The sequence below is a fragment of the Staurois parvus genome, unplaced genomic scaffold (assembly GCF_062004578.1).
Source record: "Staurois parvus isolate SC_StPar_1 unplaced genomic scaffold, SC_StPar_1.0 ptg000096l, whole genome shotgun sequence".
Taxonomy (NCBI): Eukaryota; Metazoa; Chordata; class Amphibia; order Anura; family Ranidae; genus Staurois; species Staurois parvus.
In genome coordinates this window covers 9,767,219-9,786,397 of record NW_028317892.1, presented here as the reverse complement: position 1 = coordinate 9,786,397, position 19,179 = coordinate 9,767,219, and the positions used below count along the sequence as shown (strand labels likewise).

At 45.3% G+C, this 19,179-nt stretch overlaps 1 protein-coding gene across 1 annotated transcript in view; it reads right to left on the bottom strand.

The window, feature by feature from the left end:
* Nucleotides 1–18,686, bottom strand: part of NANS (N-acetylneuraminate synthase) — a 53,080-nt gene extending 34,394 nt beyond the window's left edge. The window contains exon 1 of the mRNA XM_089670889.1: nt 18,457–18,686. Within this exon, the coding sequence (XP_089527015.1) occupies nt 18,457–18,588 (132 nt within the window). The 5' untranslated portion in view covers nt 18,589–18,686. The remainder of the gene's footprint in view (nt 1–18,456) is intronic.
* Between the last annotated feature and the right edge of the window lie 493 nt (nt 18,687–19,179).

The following is a 19,179-nucleotide window of genomic DNA, read 5'->3' as shown; positions in this document are numbered from 1 at the left end:
TGTACTTACTTACTTTGACTCAGGCTCATAAGGACCTGATTGATCGTGATATTCAAATATTGGAAGTTCTGCAATGTATTGCAGATCTGAAGATGGGCAAACGCCCAGGTCCAGATGGATACACGACTTTATAGTACAAGAAATTGGCTGATGTGCTTGCCCCTGACCTTGCCACTATGTTCAATGTGGTGAAGGGAGGTTTGAACTTTTCCCCTGACTGCTAATGTGGTTATGATCCCAAAGCTGGATCGAGACCATTCCTCTAGGGCAAAATTACAGACCAATTTCTCTTAACATTGACATGAAAATCCTCACTTAGCCACTCGTTTGAATGCTTTCCTTTCTCGTTTGATTACGAAGGACCAGGTGGGTTTCGTCCCCCACAGACAAGCCGGAGATGCCATCAGACGCATTTTACAGTTACATTTGGCCCATACTCGCAAAATTGATATGATGCTCCTATCTCTAGATATCAACAAGGCCTTTGACACTTTGTCCTGGCCTTATCTCATGTCGGTCCTTCACCATTTTAGCTTTGGTCCCTCGTTCTTGTGTTGGATTTCCTCGCTATATACGTCCCCTCATGCAAAACTCAAATATTATGGTTTTGAGTCAACGTTCCCGATTGGCAGGGGAACTAGACAAGGTTGCCCACTTTCTCCCATACTATTTATCTTGGCTTTGGAACCTTGGGCAGAAGCCATTCGTATGCATCCTGATATTAAGAGAATAGATGTAACTGGTTCCCAACAGAAGTTAACCATGTTCGCTGACGATGTATTGTTGTCAGTTACGAACCCGGGGTTACTTTGCCAAACCTACTTGCGGTTTTGGATTCCTTTGCAGTTCTCTCAGGTCTCCATGTCAACCCAGCCAAATCCAAGGCTATGTCAATTACCCTCTCACCATCACTTTTGGAGACTCTGAAACATTTGTTCCCTTTTCAATGGCTCTCAGCCTTGCCGTATTTAGGAATTAAGCTCACTCCAAATTACGATGGACTTTACCGGGCTAATTTCCCCGCTGTTTTTAATGACTTGCCAGAGATGTTGTCCTCCTGGTTTCACTATCCGCTTTCGTGGTTCGGTAGAATCACTTATCTTCCCAAATTGTTGTATGTGTTTCGAGTTATACCAGTCCCTGTTCCCTCACATATTGCGTATTCATCAGCGAAAACTCCTGTCTTTCATATGGAGTTCCTTTCGACCCAGAATTAGCAAACAAATCTTATTTGCTCGTAAGACAGAGGGTGGGTTATCTGTTCCAAACCTTCAGTCTTACTATCTGGCGGCCAATATTGCCCCCTTAGCCCATCTCCATGCATATCATTTGCCCTTGTGGGCTACTGTAGACTTGATGGACTCCCACCCAATAACACTCTTCTTTGCCGTGGCTTCCTTCTACTCATCGACCTTCATCCCTTAGTCTGACGCCGACGCTAACGCTTCGTCTTTGGGATTCTATTAAATATTCAGCTGGCCTCATTTCTGCCCATTTACCGTTACTACAGTTGCTACATAACCCTTTATTTCCACCAGGTCGTGACAATCCTGGACAGTTTGCTTGGTGGAAAGCAAATGGCTTCCACGATGTACATTCAATGCTCACTCAGATAGATACTCACCTTTGAAACTTTGCGCTCTTCTTACGATATCTCATTGCGGGAACATTTTGGCTACCTTCACCTCTGCCACTTTATCAATACATTAATACAGATGCATTTGGGACCCTACAGGTTGACCCCCTTTGAAAGTCAATGTAGACATAGACCCCATGCTCCGGGCTTAATCTCCCTGGTCTACTCCATTATTTCTCATAGAACACCTCCAGTCCGTTCTTATCAGCGTTGGCAGTCGGAACTCGGGGGCATTCTAGATCAGCAGGATTGGCGGACTATGACCCAAGCATTATCTAAATGTTCTAGGAATGTTATTCTAGAAAATGCCTATAAGGTTCTTTATAGATGGTATTGCACGTCTGCTCATCTGGCTCGTTTTATCCCCACATATTCCCCGACTTGCTTTCGGGGTTGTCAACAAATGAGCACTATGGTCCATATTTGGTGGACTTGCCCCAAGGTTTGCAGACTGTGGATCAGAGTTTATGCCCTTCTCCGCACTATGTTTCACTCAGACATTAAGCACAACCTGTATGAAGCGCTTTTATTTAAACCATTAGTGGGTCTACTTCGTCCCAAATGGCAGCTGGCTTCGCACCTATTCATGGGCACCAAGCTGATGATCGCGAGGTCTTGGAAGACTCCCCTCAGCTTCGAGGCTGTCAAAAACCAGATGAACTTTATAATTGTTAACGAAAAGCTGACAGACACCCACACAAAATTTCTGCAGACATGGCGTCCTTTGCTTGATATAGCTCAACTGTCGAGATTCGACCAGTCCCTTTTGTCGATATAAAATTTACATATCAGTTTATTCTTTTTTTTGCAGTGGTCCCCCTGGAGCCCTTTTCTTTGTTTTGTGTTGGTTTCCTTTCTCTTCGTTCCTCTCTTTCCTTTTGTCTAGTCTGTTTTTATGCCATTTGTGCCGATTGTGATTTCTGCTTTGAGTGCTGTACCAGCAATACTGGACTCCTTTGAGAGCCCTGCGTGTGGAGTACCTATCTTTATTCAGAGAGGCTCCATTTCCTGTCTTTCTCACCTTCTGTATGCGGATATAGTGACAATTTTTCCTTAGAGTTTATTATGTCATTGGTCTCTAAAGGTCTCATTTTTGCAATTTGTGTTTTTGCCCTTTTATTGTTTTATTATTATATATACGGCACTTGTGTACGCAGTTTATTTTCATGTCTTTTCATCAGTACATATTCTGTATTACTCATCAAATCCCTTATATGTTTCATTCCTGTTGGTCAATGTATCTGTTTTTGACTCGATTCGCTGCTGTTACCTATTCCATAATAAAACTCTTTGTAAAAGAAAAGAGAAGCGGGTCCCTGGATGTTGGTAAAGCTCACCATACACTATACAACCCAATTTTAATTGTACAATCTCCTTTAGACCAGCCATCAACCATGTAGTGCAAGGGCCTGCCTGATTGGATACAGGGTAATTTGAGAGACAAGTGTGTATTATATAGTTTTAGAAAATCTAAGGCAGGCCATACCTTATACTTTTTTGTTCAACCAGCTTGAAGAACCTGTCCTCTCTGCTCCTGATGGAGCCATTGACCTTGAGGAGCTTTAATATTAGCAGACAGTAACAGGCCAGAAATGATTAATGCTGAAAATTCCCATCAAGCCATGGTACTTTAGGAGGCACTGAAGCCCTTAGCAGGGACCACTATATAAAGCTAGAAGTTGGATAGATCTTTGTCCAGAAAACCCAAAAATGCCTCCACCTACACAAACTGGTTGTAAAGGCTGTTTTTTTTTTTACCTTCATGCATTCAATGAAAGAAAAAAAAAACAAAAAAACAAAAAAAAACAAAAAAACTAACTATGTTCTGCTCCCCCTAAAGCCCCATAATACTCACCTGTGTTCCCTCTCGATCCAGCGATATGCACGAGAGCCTCGACTGTTCTCGGATTTCCCTCTCCTCATTGGCTCCCACTTCTGTCAGTCAGTGAGCCAATGAGGAGACAGCAGGGACCAGGGCTGAGCCATGGCTCTGTGTCTTATAGACACAGAGCTGGGCTATTACTGGGGCAGTGGTCAAGGGGGAGGTGCCAGGATTGCCAGTGGGGGACCCAAGAAGACAAGCTTGCTTTGTGCAAAACCACTGCATAGGGCAGGTAAATATGACTCTTAAAAAAAGCTGAACCTTTAATACCACTTTAAGGGTACTGGGCAACAAACTTCTTCCTGGAGTTAAACTAGGACTGTAGAAATTGAATATGACTGAATGTCTTTTTTGCCAGGAATAAAAACTTTCCAAACTTTAGCGTATAGTTTCCATGTATTCACTTTACAGCTAAGGAGAAGGGTGGTAATCCCCCTTTCCCCAAGAATCCTCTTCTCAGCCTCTAGGCCAGCAGGCGGAACAGCCAAGAATTCAGATGGAACACAGGTTCCTGTGATAATAAATCTGGACTCCATAGAGTCCAGGGATAACCAACTGCCAAAGACTTCAGAGCAGAGATCCAGCTCTTTTTTGGACCAACAGGGCTATCAAAATTCTTTGTTGGTCTGTACAATCTTTAACCACTTTACCCCCATCCTATAGCAGTTTTACTGATTCAATGAGGCTCTCCTGTGCAAAATAAAGTATGTATATGCGATTTTGCACTTCTGCCTCACAGGGGCGTGCCACTCACAGCAGAAACCAAACTGCGAGTCCCAGCGAACGAATGTTCACCGGCTCCCACGGATCATGAGGCAGGAAAGAAGAACAGAGCTGTACCCATGTTTACATAGGCACAGCTCTGTTGTGACAGGAGGGAGTGACCGATCGTGTTTCCCTGCAGAGCTGGGAACACGATCCATTACTTCTCCTTGCTTCAGCACCACCTAGCGTACACCAAACACATAGCTAGGCACACACTTAACCCTTTGATCACCCTAGATGTTAACCCATTCCCAACCAGTGTCAATAGTACAGTAATAAGTATTTTTTTTACAATTATCACTGTATTAGTGTCACTGGTTCCCACAAAGTGTCAGTGTAAAAATGTCTGCTGCAATATTGCAGTCCCACTATAGGTTGTTGATCACCACCATCACTAGTATAGAAAAAAAAAAACCTAGTATGTCAGTTTGTAGACGCTAGAACGTTTGCGCAAACACACACTTATTGGGATTTAACCAAAAATATGTAGCAGAATATATTTTGGCCTAAATTTATGAAGAAATTTGATTTAAAACCTTATTGGATATGTTTTATAGTAAAAAAAATAAATATTGGGTTTTTTCCCCAAAGTTGGCGATCTTTGTTTAGAATGCAAAAAGTAAAAAAAAAAAAAAGCTGATCAAATACCACCAAAAGAATGAAAGCTCTATTTGTGGATAAAAAGGACAAAATTTCATTAGGGTACAAAAGCACTGCATGACTGTGCAATTGTAAGTTAAAGTAACGCAGTGCCGGATCGCAAAAAAAAAAAAATGTCCTGATCAGGAAGGGGGGAATTTTTCCAGAGCTGAAATAGATAAAAGAATATACGGTAGCTTCATATTCCAGTGTCAGAGGTTTCTTTGAATCTTAAGGCAAGCTGCTAGTGCAGAGTTTAATGCATGATCCCTGTCTGTAGGCTAAAGACAAACTTCCTGTGACAAAACGATCCCACAATCCCTGGGACTTTGTCTAGAGCAGATAAAGAGTAAGTGGTAACTAGATGAGGTTAGATTACGTGCAGGTGATAGCAATTAACATTTTACCATGCTGGAAGAGGTGTGTTTCATAAAACATTTTGATGCGTACAGAGAAATGGCAAGGCATGCATAATCCGATAAGTTGTTTGTCCCGCTGGTGAAATAGGGTCAGGTAAATTTGAAGGGAAGGACCTCCAAGGTGATAGTCTCTGAAATATTACCTGTGCCATGTGCAACTCAGGAAAGACAGGGGGAGATTAGAGAACTCAATGCATGGCTAAAGACCTGGTGTAAGTGGGAAGGATTTGGGTTTCTAGAACAGAATGGCTTTTCATTGGGGTGCAACCTATATGCTAAAGATGGTTTGCACCTAAATGGAAGGGGGTCTGCTGTGCTGGGGGAGAGGTTTATGGGAAGGCTGGAGGGGTATTTAAACTAGGATCGAGGGGGAGAGAGAATTAGATTATAATGGGGCAGACAGATCAGACAGGGGTCATTCCTTATTGGTGGGTGGAATGGGGAAAGATGAGGGGGGGCTATGGCAGATAAGAAGGTTCCCATGTTACAACCAACCATTGGAATTGGTACCATTTGTATTAAAATAAAAAAAATATGCAAAATACGTGTGCACAAGTTGTCAATGGATTAAAGTGTTTGTTCACCAATGCCAGAAGTCTGCCAAGCAAAACAGACTAGTTGGAAGCTTTGGTGCATGAACAGAACTATGATTTAATTGGTATTGCTGAATCTTGACTTTATTCTTCACATGACCGAGTCATTAATATTCCGGGCTATGTACTCTTTCGGAGAGAAAGGGTAAAAAGGAAAGGTGGTGGTGTGTCTGTGAGAAGTGATCTTCAGAGCAAGTGTGAAAGAGGACCTAGTTGATGGAGAGTGATGAGGCTGAAGTATTATGGGTGGAACTACACATGGAGATGCGTACCACAAAGGTAATCAATGGAGTTATTGGCCTCTCAGTGTTCATGAGAAGGTGGAGACTCAGCTCCTTGCACAGATCAAAAGGGCTGGGACGATGATAATAATGGGGGATTTTAACTACCCGGAAATTGACTGGAGTAATGGTACTGAAGGAACAGTTAAAAGGCAAAAATTTATAAACCTACTACAGGACAATTTTATGGTACAGTTCATAGCGTCCCCAACTAGGAATGATGCTCTGCTGGACCTAGTAATCTCAAACCATGCAGCGCTTATTACGAATGTCCATATAAAAACCCTCTAGGTAGCAGTGACCATAGCATAATATTTATTGTTAGCTGTAACTATCAAGCATATACGAAAAAATAAAAATGCTCAACTTTAAGAGAACTAATTTTCCAAGGCTGAGAGCTACACTCCAAGACTTAGACTGGGAAGGAATATTGGCATCGATGAACATAACATGGAGTTCTTCAAAAAGACTAAACACTGCAAAATATATTCCAATGGGCAACAAGTTTAAAAGGCTAAAAATCAAACCTTTGTGGCTTACGGCCAAAGTGAAAAAAGCTATAGATAAGAAAAGCTTTTATTAAATATAAAAATGAAGGAGCTCCATCATCGTTTAAATATTACAAAGAATAACAGAGCATGCAAAAAGGAAATAAAGGCCGCAAAAATTGAAAATGAACGACAGATTGCAAAAGATAGGACAAACCCCCCACAATTCTTCAAATATATTAATAGTAAAAAAAGGTCAGGTCCAAGCATGTAGGTCCTTTACAAAATAATCTTGAGTGGGTGACTGGGGACAAAGAAGGCAAATTAAATACCTTCTTCAGCTCTGTGTATACAAAGGAGCATGGGGGAGCTCTTGTCCATAATGGGCATGGTATTGACACAGCTCCAGCTGATCCACATTGACTCACAATTGATATGACCCAGAAATATTTAGGCAGAATAAAAGGTGAATAAAGCACTTGGACTGGATGGCATACACCCACAGGTCCTTAAAAAAGAGTTGAGCTCTGTCATTTTAAAGCCATTGTTTATTTTTAGGGACTAATGACTAGCATAGTACCACTGGATTGGCACAAGGCCAAAGTAGTGCCTATATTTAAAAAAGGGGTCAAAATCTTTACCAAGTAATTATAGACCTGTTAAACTCCAGTATATTCCCAACTATGGAAGTTAAATAAAAGACCACAGATGAGCTCTTGCTGGAAAAAGATATTTTAAGCAACAGACAGCATGGATTCATGAAAGACAGAAGTTTCCAAATCAGATTTCTTTTTAGGAGGAGGTGAGCAAAACCTTGTACAGAGGGGTGGCGGTGGACGTGGTATACTTGGATTTTGCAAAAGCGCTTCACAGTTCCCCACACATGGCTAATGTGTAAGGTAAAGTCTACAGACTTGGAAAACTGGCTAAAAGATCTTAATCAGAGAGTAGTGGTTAATGATTCATACTCTGAATGGTCTGGGGTTGTCAGTGGTGTACCCCAAGGTTCAGTGTTGGGAACCTTACTTTTTAATTTATAAACAATATAGGGTTTGGGATTAAAAATACCATTTCAGTCTTTGCAGATGACACCAAGCTGTGCAGTGGAATATACAGGATGTCTCCAATTTACAAGCCGACCTCAATGCACTGTTTAATTGGACAACTATGTAGCAAATGAGGTTTAATGTTGACAAATGTAAGGTGATGCACTTGGGGGCTAAGAATATGCATGCATCATACATACTAGGGGGGTACAACTGGGGGAATCAATGGTGAAGGATCTGGGAGTTCTGGTAGATCACAAGCTTAATAATGGCATGCAATGCCAAGCTGTGGTTTCTAAAGTGAGCAAAATCCTCTCTTGTATTAAAAGAGGTATAGACTCCAGAGAGAGAGATCATATTACCCCTGTACAAATCATTAGTAAGACCTCATCTGGAATATGCAGTTCAGTTTTGGGCACCAATTCACAAAAAGAACATTGGGGAACTGGAGAAAGTACAGAGAAGGGCAACCAAACTGATAAGAGGCATGGAGGAGCTCAGCTATGAGGAAAGATTAGAGGAACTGAATTTATTCTCTCCTGAGAAGAGGAGATTAAGGGGGGATATGATCAACATGTATAAATCCATCAGTGGTTCATATAGCGAACTCTGTGTAGAGTTATTCACCCTGAGGTCATCACAGAGGACAAGGGGGCACTCTTTACGTCTGGAGGAAAAGAAATTTAATCTCCAAATACGGAAAGGTTTCTTCACAGTAAGGGCTGTGAGAATGTGGAATAGACTCCCTGAAGAGTTGGTTCTGGCCAGCTCAGTGGATTGCTTTAAAAAAAAGGCCTGGATTCTTTCTTGGATACACAGAATATAACTGGATACTAACATTTATAGTTAAAGTTGATCAAGGGAATATCGGATTGCCTCTCGGGAGATCAGGAAGTATTTTTTTCCCTGCAGGGGCAAACTGGATCATGCTTTGCTGGGTTTTTTGCCTTCCTCTGGATCAACTGTGGGTATAGGATTATAATTTATTTTTTTCATGGTTGAACTGGATGGACTTGTCTTTCAGTCAGACAAACTATGTAAGGACAAGTGGAATAAATTAGCCATGACAGCACAACCTACAGCCACATGTGAATTCACCATTACAAGGCAAGCCAAACAAAGGACAACTGAAAACGTACAATCCCAAGCACATCAGATCCCCCACACTTGGACACCATAAAAATCCTATGCAAACAGATTCTAATCCAACTATGAGCAGTATATATTTCTCATACAAAGCTTGCTATATGAATCAAAAAGCTTAATTTTACAACCACCACATTCATAAACTGTTATACTACCTTACAATATAAGAAAAACAAAAAAAAGGTAAGAGCCCAGTAATCTAAAGCAATAAATCACAAGGTAATTGGTATGAGCTTACCTTAGGAAGTACAGGTCTGAAAAATAGAGATGGACCCCAAAACCTAACCTGCCCAGGAGGCTTTATTGCTCTGTGACAGCTCCCCACCTTGCTCCATAGAGGGGGGATTCATTAGGAGGCTTGCTGTCAGAGCCATGCACACAGCCTAGGACCCACAACAGTAGGTCCTCCACGCCTGTAGTATTCACAGGCCCAATGACCCCTGATATCAGTCCCTCAGCAATCAGTACCGCGAATAGAACCACGCCGGAGTGTAGGCACTCATGCTTTAAAGTGGAAGTCCGCTTTTTAACTTGTACCTACAGGCAAGCCTGTAATATGGCTTGCATGTAAGTACAGGGAATATCTCCTACACTTGCCCTAAAAGATATGCACACAGCATGCAGCCAGTGACATCACCGGCACATGCACTCTGAAGAGGCGGCATACCCCTGTCGTACATTTAGAGCTCCATGCCAGGGCTCCCGCGTGCATGGGTGGGAATGACGTTATCGTGGCCCTGGTCATTCATAGAGCCAGACTCTGCAAACCCGGAAAGGAAGACGGAGTGAAGATGGATGTGCCCAGGAGCTGTGCTGGAGGACCCCATGTCCAGATAAGTGTCATAATGTGCTAGTATGAGGTGCATACCAGTACATTATGACCTAAACCTACAGGGGTTTTGATTTTTTTTCGTAGCAGCTTACTACCGCTTTAAGTGGCCCAGGAGGAAGTGCACATTGGGAAGTGTGTCATCTTCCGGTTCTGGAACGAGTGTCATCTTTATCCTCTTTGGCCTACCATACAAGGGACTTTCCCAAGGGCACTATACTTCCAGAAAAAAATGGGAAGGAATGACCACCAGTGCCACTACTGAATCAGAAGGAAAAGGACATAAAAGCAGCATGGCTGATGGAGTTGCCTGTAGTCAAGCAGCAAGGTCCAGCACATCTTCAGGGGGAAGAAAAAAAAAAAAAAAAAAAAAAAAAAAAAAAAAAAAAAAAAACTTGGGTAAGGAACCTGACCAGAATTACAGGCAGACCAGGACCTAGTCACCTAAGATGGGCCCCAACAATTATCAGAGCCAAGGGAAACAAAATATGTTGAAGTGTACCCCTGGATTGTGAAAAATAAACAAAAAAAACAAACTACTGAGGATGAGGGGAAGGGAGGGGCTTTTTAATCTCTCTGGTTTGTGTTTCCTGTTGAAGGCAGTGTCAATCTTCTCTCAAGTAGCTATCCAGGAATTTTTCATTTTTTGAATCGTGTGTGTAGGATTTGCTAGAATCAAGTCAACAGACCTAAATCACATAATCAGTTTCCTTGGGGGTCATTGCAAATGAACAGTGCCAAAAAACTGGAGATCTCCCTAAAATCTAATAAGAGTCTAGCCAAGCACTATACACCCAGACTACCATTGGAAGAGCAGGAATCCGATCACCTCCCAAGCTCCAGAAATGCCACCTCTGACTGGCTTTGGAAACACATATGAAAATGCCCTCCAATTCACATGTATAGGGCTGCAACGAACGATTATTTTTATAATCAAGTAGTAGCTGGTTGATTATTGCTTAAATTAAATCAGGTAAAAAACCTCAATATACATTTTTATTCTTTTACTTATAATAATTTAAACAAACTTTACACACCAATTGCAGAATTAAAATCTAATTACACAACTGTACACTTTTTAAAATCAGAACAGAAAAAGTGTGGCGTTCAATTTAGTTAATATGTAAAGTTTTAAAAAGAAAACCTAAATTATTCTTGAATATCTATATGCAATGGTAAATCTAACCAACTATATGGTTTGGGAACAAAATATCTAACCCACTCTCAGAATAACAGAAGAGAGCTATAAACTTATAAAGAAGTTGAATCTGATACATACCATCAGACTCCGATCAGAATTTTTATTTACAAAATAAAAAAAAAAAAAAACCTAAGACACAGTTTTGCAGATTTCAAGACATTATGCATGATACAAGCTCCCTAAGCCTGCTGTCATTAAGACATTCAGTAGCAGCAGCATGCTTTTTGCATCATCTTTATTGTACAAAAACAAATGCTGTAGATAAATTAATTAATATTATGAAACAGAAAATCATAAAACCCACACACATAATATCTCTCTTTATCCAGAAGTAGGATATTTTAACTGGGATTCAGATGTGAAGCTACATTAAGGGTGGGGGAGGATATACATCTTTGTGTTGGAGTATTACTAAAGGCTGAGACTTTGCATGGAAGTAATCATTTTTAAATAGAATGCACAATATTGGTAAACTTGTATAACTGTAATGCCTTACTTTACCCTTCAGTCCATCGGCCTCCAGCTTCTCTGGGTTCAGATGCGGATCTTAGCTGCAGAGAGCCCTTACATCACTTCCTTCTTTTGCCCAGGACTATATGTCCCAGTAGGCATTGCTCTTCACACTTTCACATTTTTTCAGGCACTGACATGTATGACCACTGTACTGAGCTGAATGTGTGCTGCACTGTGTATACTGACATGTAAACAAATAATGCATTCTGTAAGCAGGCCAACTAATTGATAATGAAAATAGTTGACAATTTTTATAATGGATTAGCGATTAGTTTCAGTCCTACATACACGTAATTCTTCACATGTGATGCAGTTTTTTTTTTCTTTCAATCAGCTAGCAGTAGTAATGCAGGCCATAGACTGTTCGTTTATCGGCCCAAATTTTCATCTGAAAGAATAATCGGCCAATATTCGCACCGTTAGTGGGGCAATGTCGGCCGTTTTTCGCGGTTCCTCCTCATTTCTTTTATCGGTCATGCTGGAAAATGTACGAAAGATGGACGATTTTCGGAATCATTGGTGGCAACAGAACGACCGATGTTTTGTTTTTTGGCCGATAAATGAACCGTCTATGGCCTGCATTAGGGCCCTTTCACATGGGCAATCTGATTAGGTCCACCTATCAGTTTTTCAGGCAGACCTGATCATATGGTCCATGCATTCCTAAGGACCATTTACACCTGCCTACCCCCAGGTCCAATTAGGCCCGCCAAAAAAATAGAATGCTTCTTCTGTTTGGGCAGAACGGATTGGAGACAATTGAGTATAAACTGACAATGGAGTCAGTTTATTCCCAGCCACCCATAGAGCAGAGCAGGGTCTGTCCATGATTACACTGCATAAACTGATCAGACCTGTCAACCGCCCCGTTGTGCTCCGATCGGCAGGGGATCAGCTCACATAGCCCTTGCTGGTCAAAGTGGAAGGCGCCTGTGTGAAGGGCCTAGGCTGTACCTATAGCATATGCTCAGTGAGTGCATTTTTTCATATATATGACCGGTCACATTTTTAGATGATTGCTTGCGGTTCCATGTTTTCTGTTTTCCAGCTGTGGAGATGCACTTCTCTTGTCCAGCTAACCATCAGCCACACAGAATGCACTGCTTTTATCAAATAAGGAGCCTGGAGCTTTAACTTAGAACGTAGAAATATACAGAAGGAAATACATTTGGGGTTTATGGGTTGCACATAGATGTAATACATTTAATAAATCATGAGCTGGATACAAAAGATATCTGATCAGAAAATAGCACCACACCCTAAGAGGAACAGGATCATCCCAGTTTCACCTTTATGAAAAAGCAGTGTCAATATCACTGGGTCTGCCTGCATGGGGATGCACTGAACACCTGTGCATCCTGCGTGGGTAAAACATGGCGCTCACATGGCCATGAGCTTAAATACTCCCGTAGGATTGAGGGCTAGGTCTGTTATTTTTCAGCTTGCTTTAACAAGCTGTCCAGACAGTGTCAGAGTTGAGGCAAACCATTTAACATGGGACTTTTAACTATTTATGGCAAGGCTTGACAAATTTGCTTTGAATCTAGGAGCCAGCTAAAGAAGTTAGGAGCCAAGGTGGGAGATTTGTCATGGAAGGGGGCAATGGGACAGGTGGGGGGCAGCGTCACAGTAGGGGGGGCAGCGGGATAGGCAGGGGGCCATCACAGGAGGAGGCATGTGGGGAGCAGCATCACAGATGGGGGGCAGCAGGATGGGTAGGGGACAGCGACACAGGTGGGAGACAGCATGAACAGAGGGCAGTGGGACAGCTTTCACCTGTCCAGCAGTGGCTCCTCCTGCTGTGAGTCTGGTTGTTGCGATTGGTTGGGGGGAGGGTCGACGCCATGCTGAAGGTGGGACTGTCCGCTATCGCACAGGTGGCGGGACTTGGTGGCCCTGCTGACTCTGGTCTTCTGGTATGGAGCAGTGCCACAGTTGAAGGGCTCCGTGGTGTGGATGGGGCAGTTTGTACGGGAAGCAGCATTCTGCGCTCCATGGGCTCTAGGGGTAGGGGGCCTGGCTTTCGTGGAGCTGTGCAGCTGTGTTCCGCCTGGACTGTGCACATGGAGGGATAGGGGAGACTCCGGGAGTCACGGAATGCTGGGTTCCACTCTGTGGGGCAGGGGAGAGGTGCCGGACGAGGATGTGGGGTGGGGGACAACAGAGCAGTGTGGGCTGACAGGGGCCCAGGCGCCAGGGCGTGGTTTCTGGTCACCATGGTGACCTGGGAATTGTCAAGCCATGATTTACGGACTTATAACACTGTAAATATACATTGGGCACTTTATTATAGATTTTGATTATAGGGATATTAACCACTTGCCTACCAGGCACTTATACCCCCTTCCTTACCAGGCCAATTTTCAGCTTTCAGCGCTGCCGCACTTTGATTGACAATTGCGCGGTCATGCAACATTGTACCCATATGAAATTTTGATCATTTTTTTCTCACAAATAGAGCTTTCTTTTGGTGGTATTTAATCGCCACTGGGCGCTTTACTTTTTGCGCTATAAATTAAAAATTGCAAAAAATTTGAAAAAAAAAAGTTTCTTTGTTTCTATTATAAAAATTTTCAAACAGGTATTTTTTCTCCTTCACTGATGTGTGTTGATGAGGCAGCACTGATGGGCACTGATAGGCGGCACTGATAGGTAGCACTAAAGGGCACTGATAGGCAGCACTAATGAGGTGGCACTGATAGGCAGCACTAATGAGGTGGCACTGATAGGCAGCACTAATGAGGTGGCACTGATAGGCGGCACTGATAGGTGACACTGATGATGGGTACTGATAGATGGCACTGACTGGCATCACTGCTGGGCACTGACTGGCACAACCGCTGGGCACTGACTGGCAGCACTGGTGGGTGGGCACTGGTGGGTGGGCACAGGTGGGCGGAGCTAGTGGGCGCACTGCTGGGCACAGGTGGGCGGAACTTGTGGGTGGCACTGCTGGGCACCGATCATCAGGGCACTGATCATCAGTGGCCCTGATGATCGGTGCCGATCCTCGCTCTGACAACTGCCGGCAGTACTTTCCTCACGATCTGACAGCGTGAGGAAAGTGCAGTTGAGAACCGGCACTTGCATTTCCCTGTGATCAGCGTGTCATTGGACACCGCTGATCAAGTGGTAAAAGGCCGGTATGATCGGCCTTTTACCACATCTCGTGATCAGCTGTGTCCGTAGGACACAGCGATTACGGAGATCGCCGGGTGCGCGCCCCCTGGGGGGACGTCATATGACGTCCACCCAGAACTGGCCGGCCGCAGTGCAGCCGTCATTCGGCTATCTGCGGTCGGCAACTAGTTAAAGAAAATAAAAAAAACCAAACAAGTCATTTGCCTGCTCTTTGCAGTGGTTTTGCACAGAGCAGTCCAGATCCTGCTCTTTAGGCCCCTCCCTCCTGCCCCTACTCAAGCAGGCTCAATCCTGAGCCGCTGCTCTGCATGCCTATTCACACACACACAGCCATGGCTCAGCCCCACCCCCTTTCCTCATTGGCTAACTGGCTGTGATTGACAGCAGCGGGAGTCAATGGCTCCCACTATTGTCTCAGTCAATGAGGAGTCCCAGGAAAGCTGATGCTCTCGTACAGATTTGCTGGATTGCAGTGGGGCTTAGGCAAGTATCAAGGGGGCTGCTGCACACAGGTTTTTTTTTTTTACCTTCATGCATAAAGTAAAGGAATACGTTTTTATATATTTTTTAGTTGCTGGTTTATTTGAGAGGTGGAGAGAATTGATTGCACTTTATATTAATGGTCTCAATCATAGTGGTGCGCTTTAAAGAAGTTTTTTCTTTTTTTTAATGAAAGAATCTTGGTTTAGCCGCTGGGTACATAGGGGACCATGTGGACTCCACTGCATGGTCCCTGCTTTATGCTCATTTAACCCTGACTGGGGTGCTTACAATAATCAGCTTTTATTCATTTATGTAGAAAATTTACCCCAAAAGGAAAATGGTTTGCTGTAACTGCTTATAAAGTGTGTGCTGCAGGTCTGCTTCAATTTGTTAGAATGGCAGATTTAGATGGACTTGACTAACACTGCCCTCTCCCCAGGCTGATAATGCTGCTGTCTAAAGGGGTCTGTTTTACTACTTCATCCAGAATGCAGACATCCTTAAAGAATATGTAAACCAAACCTTTCATATTCCTGATACGTGCCTGCTATACTATGAACTTGTATGAAAAAGTACCCTGTTCCCTTTGTATTGCTTCCTTTGTGTGAAATCCCTGGTGATCATGCCAGTCCCTCTGCTATTAAAAACTGACCACACTAAACATAAGAACACACTGGTCAGCTCCCTAGCGGTGCTGGGAACTCAGCCTGCTCTCCTCCAATGATCAGACTTGCACTGACATCCCCCCTTGCACAGCCATTCATTGGGAAGAGCAATGTACTGCTGTTTCTGCTCCCCAGCTCTTATGCAGCTGAGAACAGAGGGAATGTGATCACTTGTTAAAAGAAGTATGGAATTTGTTTTTCTTTAAATCATACTTACATAGGTGGATGCAGAATCGGTCCGATTGCTGAGTTTTCACAGCTGCTCTGAGCAGAGAGCAGTGACTGTCAGGCACCGCTCTCTGCTCTGCCCCCCAGCACTCACACTGGAGTGCTGGGCTGTAGAGGGGGGAGGGAGCAGTTGGCTCAGGCTCTCATCGGATTGCTGAGAGGCTGAGCCAGGTGCTGCTCCAGACTCTGGGCTGGATCTCGACTTTAAAGTTGGGATCTTTTCCCAACCTGGATCAGCTGAGTGACATCAGCTGATAGCCCATTGTCATCTGAAAACAAGTCACAGGAGTGCAAAATTAAATTCATCCCTGTGATCTACAGGAGAAGTACAGCCAAAAGAGCTTTGGCTGTACTTCTTTAAAAGAGGGAAAAGGGAAAAAAAAAAAAAAAAAAAAAAAAAAAAAGGAGTTTATGCTTTTACATCTTTACAAAAATGTTTTACCTTTCATTTCTATTTTAAACTGAATGGGTTGTTTTACAAGCAGAGTTGACAATCACTTTAAGATAGTCATGGGATGAAATCCGTCCACCTTTTGATCCATCTATGGCTGTTCCTGCTCATCTAATGTTGATCAATTCGTTTACAGGACTGATATAGCGCCAACAGTTTGCACAGGGCTTTACAACATTAATAAACTTCTGTCAAATGGGACTGTTGAAAAATGTTTCACAATTAGTGGGCTGCAGCCAATCAGCTGCTGTTCTGAGTAGTGTATTCTTACAGCATAGAAGTCCCCGCTGTCAGATTACAATGTCCCTGCAGGGAGATTTCCTCCATCCACCTCATTTTTTCTGTTAGCCTGCTGGCTGGTCAACGGGTCAGAGCCCTGTATGGCCAGCCTAAGCCAGGAAGTGTGTTACCAGCAGGATCACCATGTAGCCTAGCTCCTGGTTCACATATTTGCGGGCCACAATTTGCTCGGGCACAAGAGCCCATTCATTTGAATGGACTTCCGTGTCCCAGGACATGCAGGGAAGAAGTCCCTGCACTACTTGGGAAATCACAGCCCGCACGGGAACCAAGGTTCCCAGTACGGCTGTGATTGCCAGTGCGTGCAGCATGCAATTAGAATTATTGGCACTAGCCTGTGGGTCCCGCATGTGTGGGTGGTGAGGCTGCAAGTATTTGTGCGAGTCTCTGTGAACCAAGTATAAAGAAAAAGACGCCTAAAGGGAAAAAAAAAAAAAAAGGGAAACTAATGCAGCCACCACATCTGATTGGTAAGCCAAAATATATATGACTTTTGGTTTTGCGTTTAATACCGCTTCAATCCCCAGTGAGTGATTGTCTATCTCCTGCCAATAGTGTGAAACTATGTGCCAAAGGAGAAGGCGCGGCTCCAAGCAGGCGGAGGGGGCGCGCGAGGGAGCGGCTCCAAGCAGGCGGAGGGGGCGCGCGAGGGAGCGGCTCCAAGCAGGCGGAGGGGGCGCGCGAGGGAGCGGCTCCAAGCAGGCGGAGGGGGCGCGCGAGGGAGCGGCTCCAAGCAGGCGGAGGGGGCGCGCGAGGGAGCGGCTCCAAGCAGGCGGAGGGGGCGCGCGAGGGAGCGGCTCCAAGCAGGCGGAGGGGGCGCGCGAGGGAGCGGCTCCAAGCAGGCGGAGGGGGCGCGCGAGGGAGCGGCTCCAAGCAGGCGGAGGGGGCGCGCGAGGGAGCGGCTCCAAGCAGGCGGAGGGGGCGCGCGAGGGAGCGGCTCCAAGCAGGCGGGGGGGGCGCGCGAGGGAGCGGCTCCAAGCAGGCGGGGGGGGCGCGCGAGGGAGCGGCTCCAAGCAGGCGGGGGGGGCGCGCGAGGGAGCGGCTCCAAGCAGGCGGAGGGGCCACTGCGGCTCCAAGCAGGCGGAGGGGCCACTGCGGCTCCAAGCAGGCGGAGGGGCCACTGCGGCTCCAAGCAGGCGGAGGGGCCACTGCGGCTCCAAGCAGGCGGAGGGGCCACTGCGGCTCCAAGCAGGCGGAGGGGCCACTGCGGCTCCAAGCAGGCGGAGGGGCCACTGCGGCTCCAAGCAGGCGGAGGGGCCACTGCGGCTCCAAGCAGGCGGAGGGGCCACTGCGGCTCCAAGCAGGCGGAGGGGCCACTGCGGCTCCAAGCAGGCGGAGAGGCCACTGCGGCTCCAAGCAGGCGGAGGAATGTGAAGTAGATTGACGAGTAGATGAGTATGGAGGGATGAATAGTCTGGAATGGATGGATGATGTACACACAGTAGATGGAGATGCTGGAAGCTGGCAGTGCACAGAGGTGGATGATGGCATTAGAGGCAGGCTCATACATCACCCCCTACACTTTGCAGCAATCTCTAGCAGCCCACTCCCATCCTTCATCGAACACCCACACTGGAGGAATACAGAATAAAGTGGTGACACACACTGCTGATAATTAGCACTTCCCTGTCTCCCCTCAATGCCCTGGGTGCTGTCATACGATGGTCACATGACACCCCGTCCACCTATGGACATCAGTGCGCCCACACTGCCTCCTCATCCAGACGAGCCGGGGTCCCCTGTTCTTTACCTTAGCCATGCGAATCATCTTCTTGGCGATGTCCAGGTCTCCCTGGTGATTCTGCCCGATCTCGGCTATGATGAAGCATGGCTGATCTCCCCCCACCTTGCGGCCGGGACACAGCTCGAATTCTAGAGGCATGGCAGCTGCAGACTGTCTACACGACCGGGCGAACGACAAACGGGTAGGCTTTGCAAGAAGAGCTCCGCAGCCTATATGCAGTCTGTCAGTGACGTGTCACCTGAGCTGCCGTTCCCCAGCCAATCAAAGCAGGCCGGGCAAGCAAGCTCGGTCACCTGACCCATGCCACTATGGCCACGCCCAGGAATACGGCACTGGGTAGTGTGCTGTTCTGGTCGATGTAGAAGGGAGGGAGAATGCGGGCATGATGTGGAGGGGTCCCTATATAGGCAGTATATGTGGCGTGAAAGCTCTACAGCTTGTAAATCTATTATCTCTACAATTCGGATACTACTGGTAAGATAACAGTGGAAGTCCATTCAATATAGTACAGGGCAGTCAGCCCAGTGGTGTATTTAGGTTTCATGCTTTCCTAGGCAACACAATTGGCTCCCCCCTCAACGGAGAGACCCTGACACCGACCAATACCTCCCTCCCCTTTGAAGAGAGCCTGACATTGACCAACAAGACCCCTGCCCCCTTCCAAGTGAGCCTTCCACTACCCCCCCCCCCGTACACTGGTAACCCACCCCACCCCGGAGAGAGAAGAGA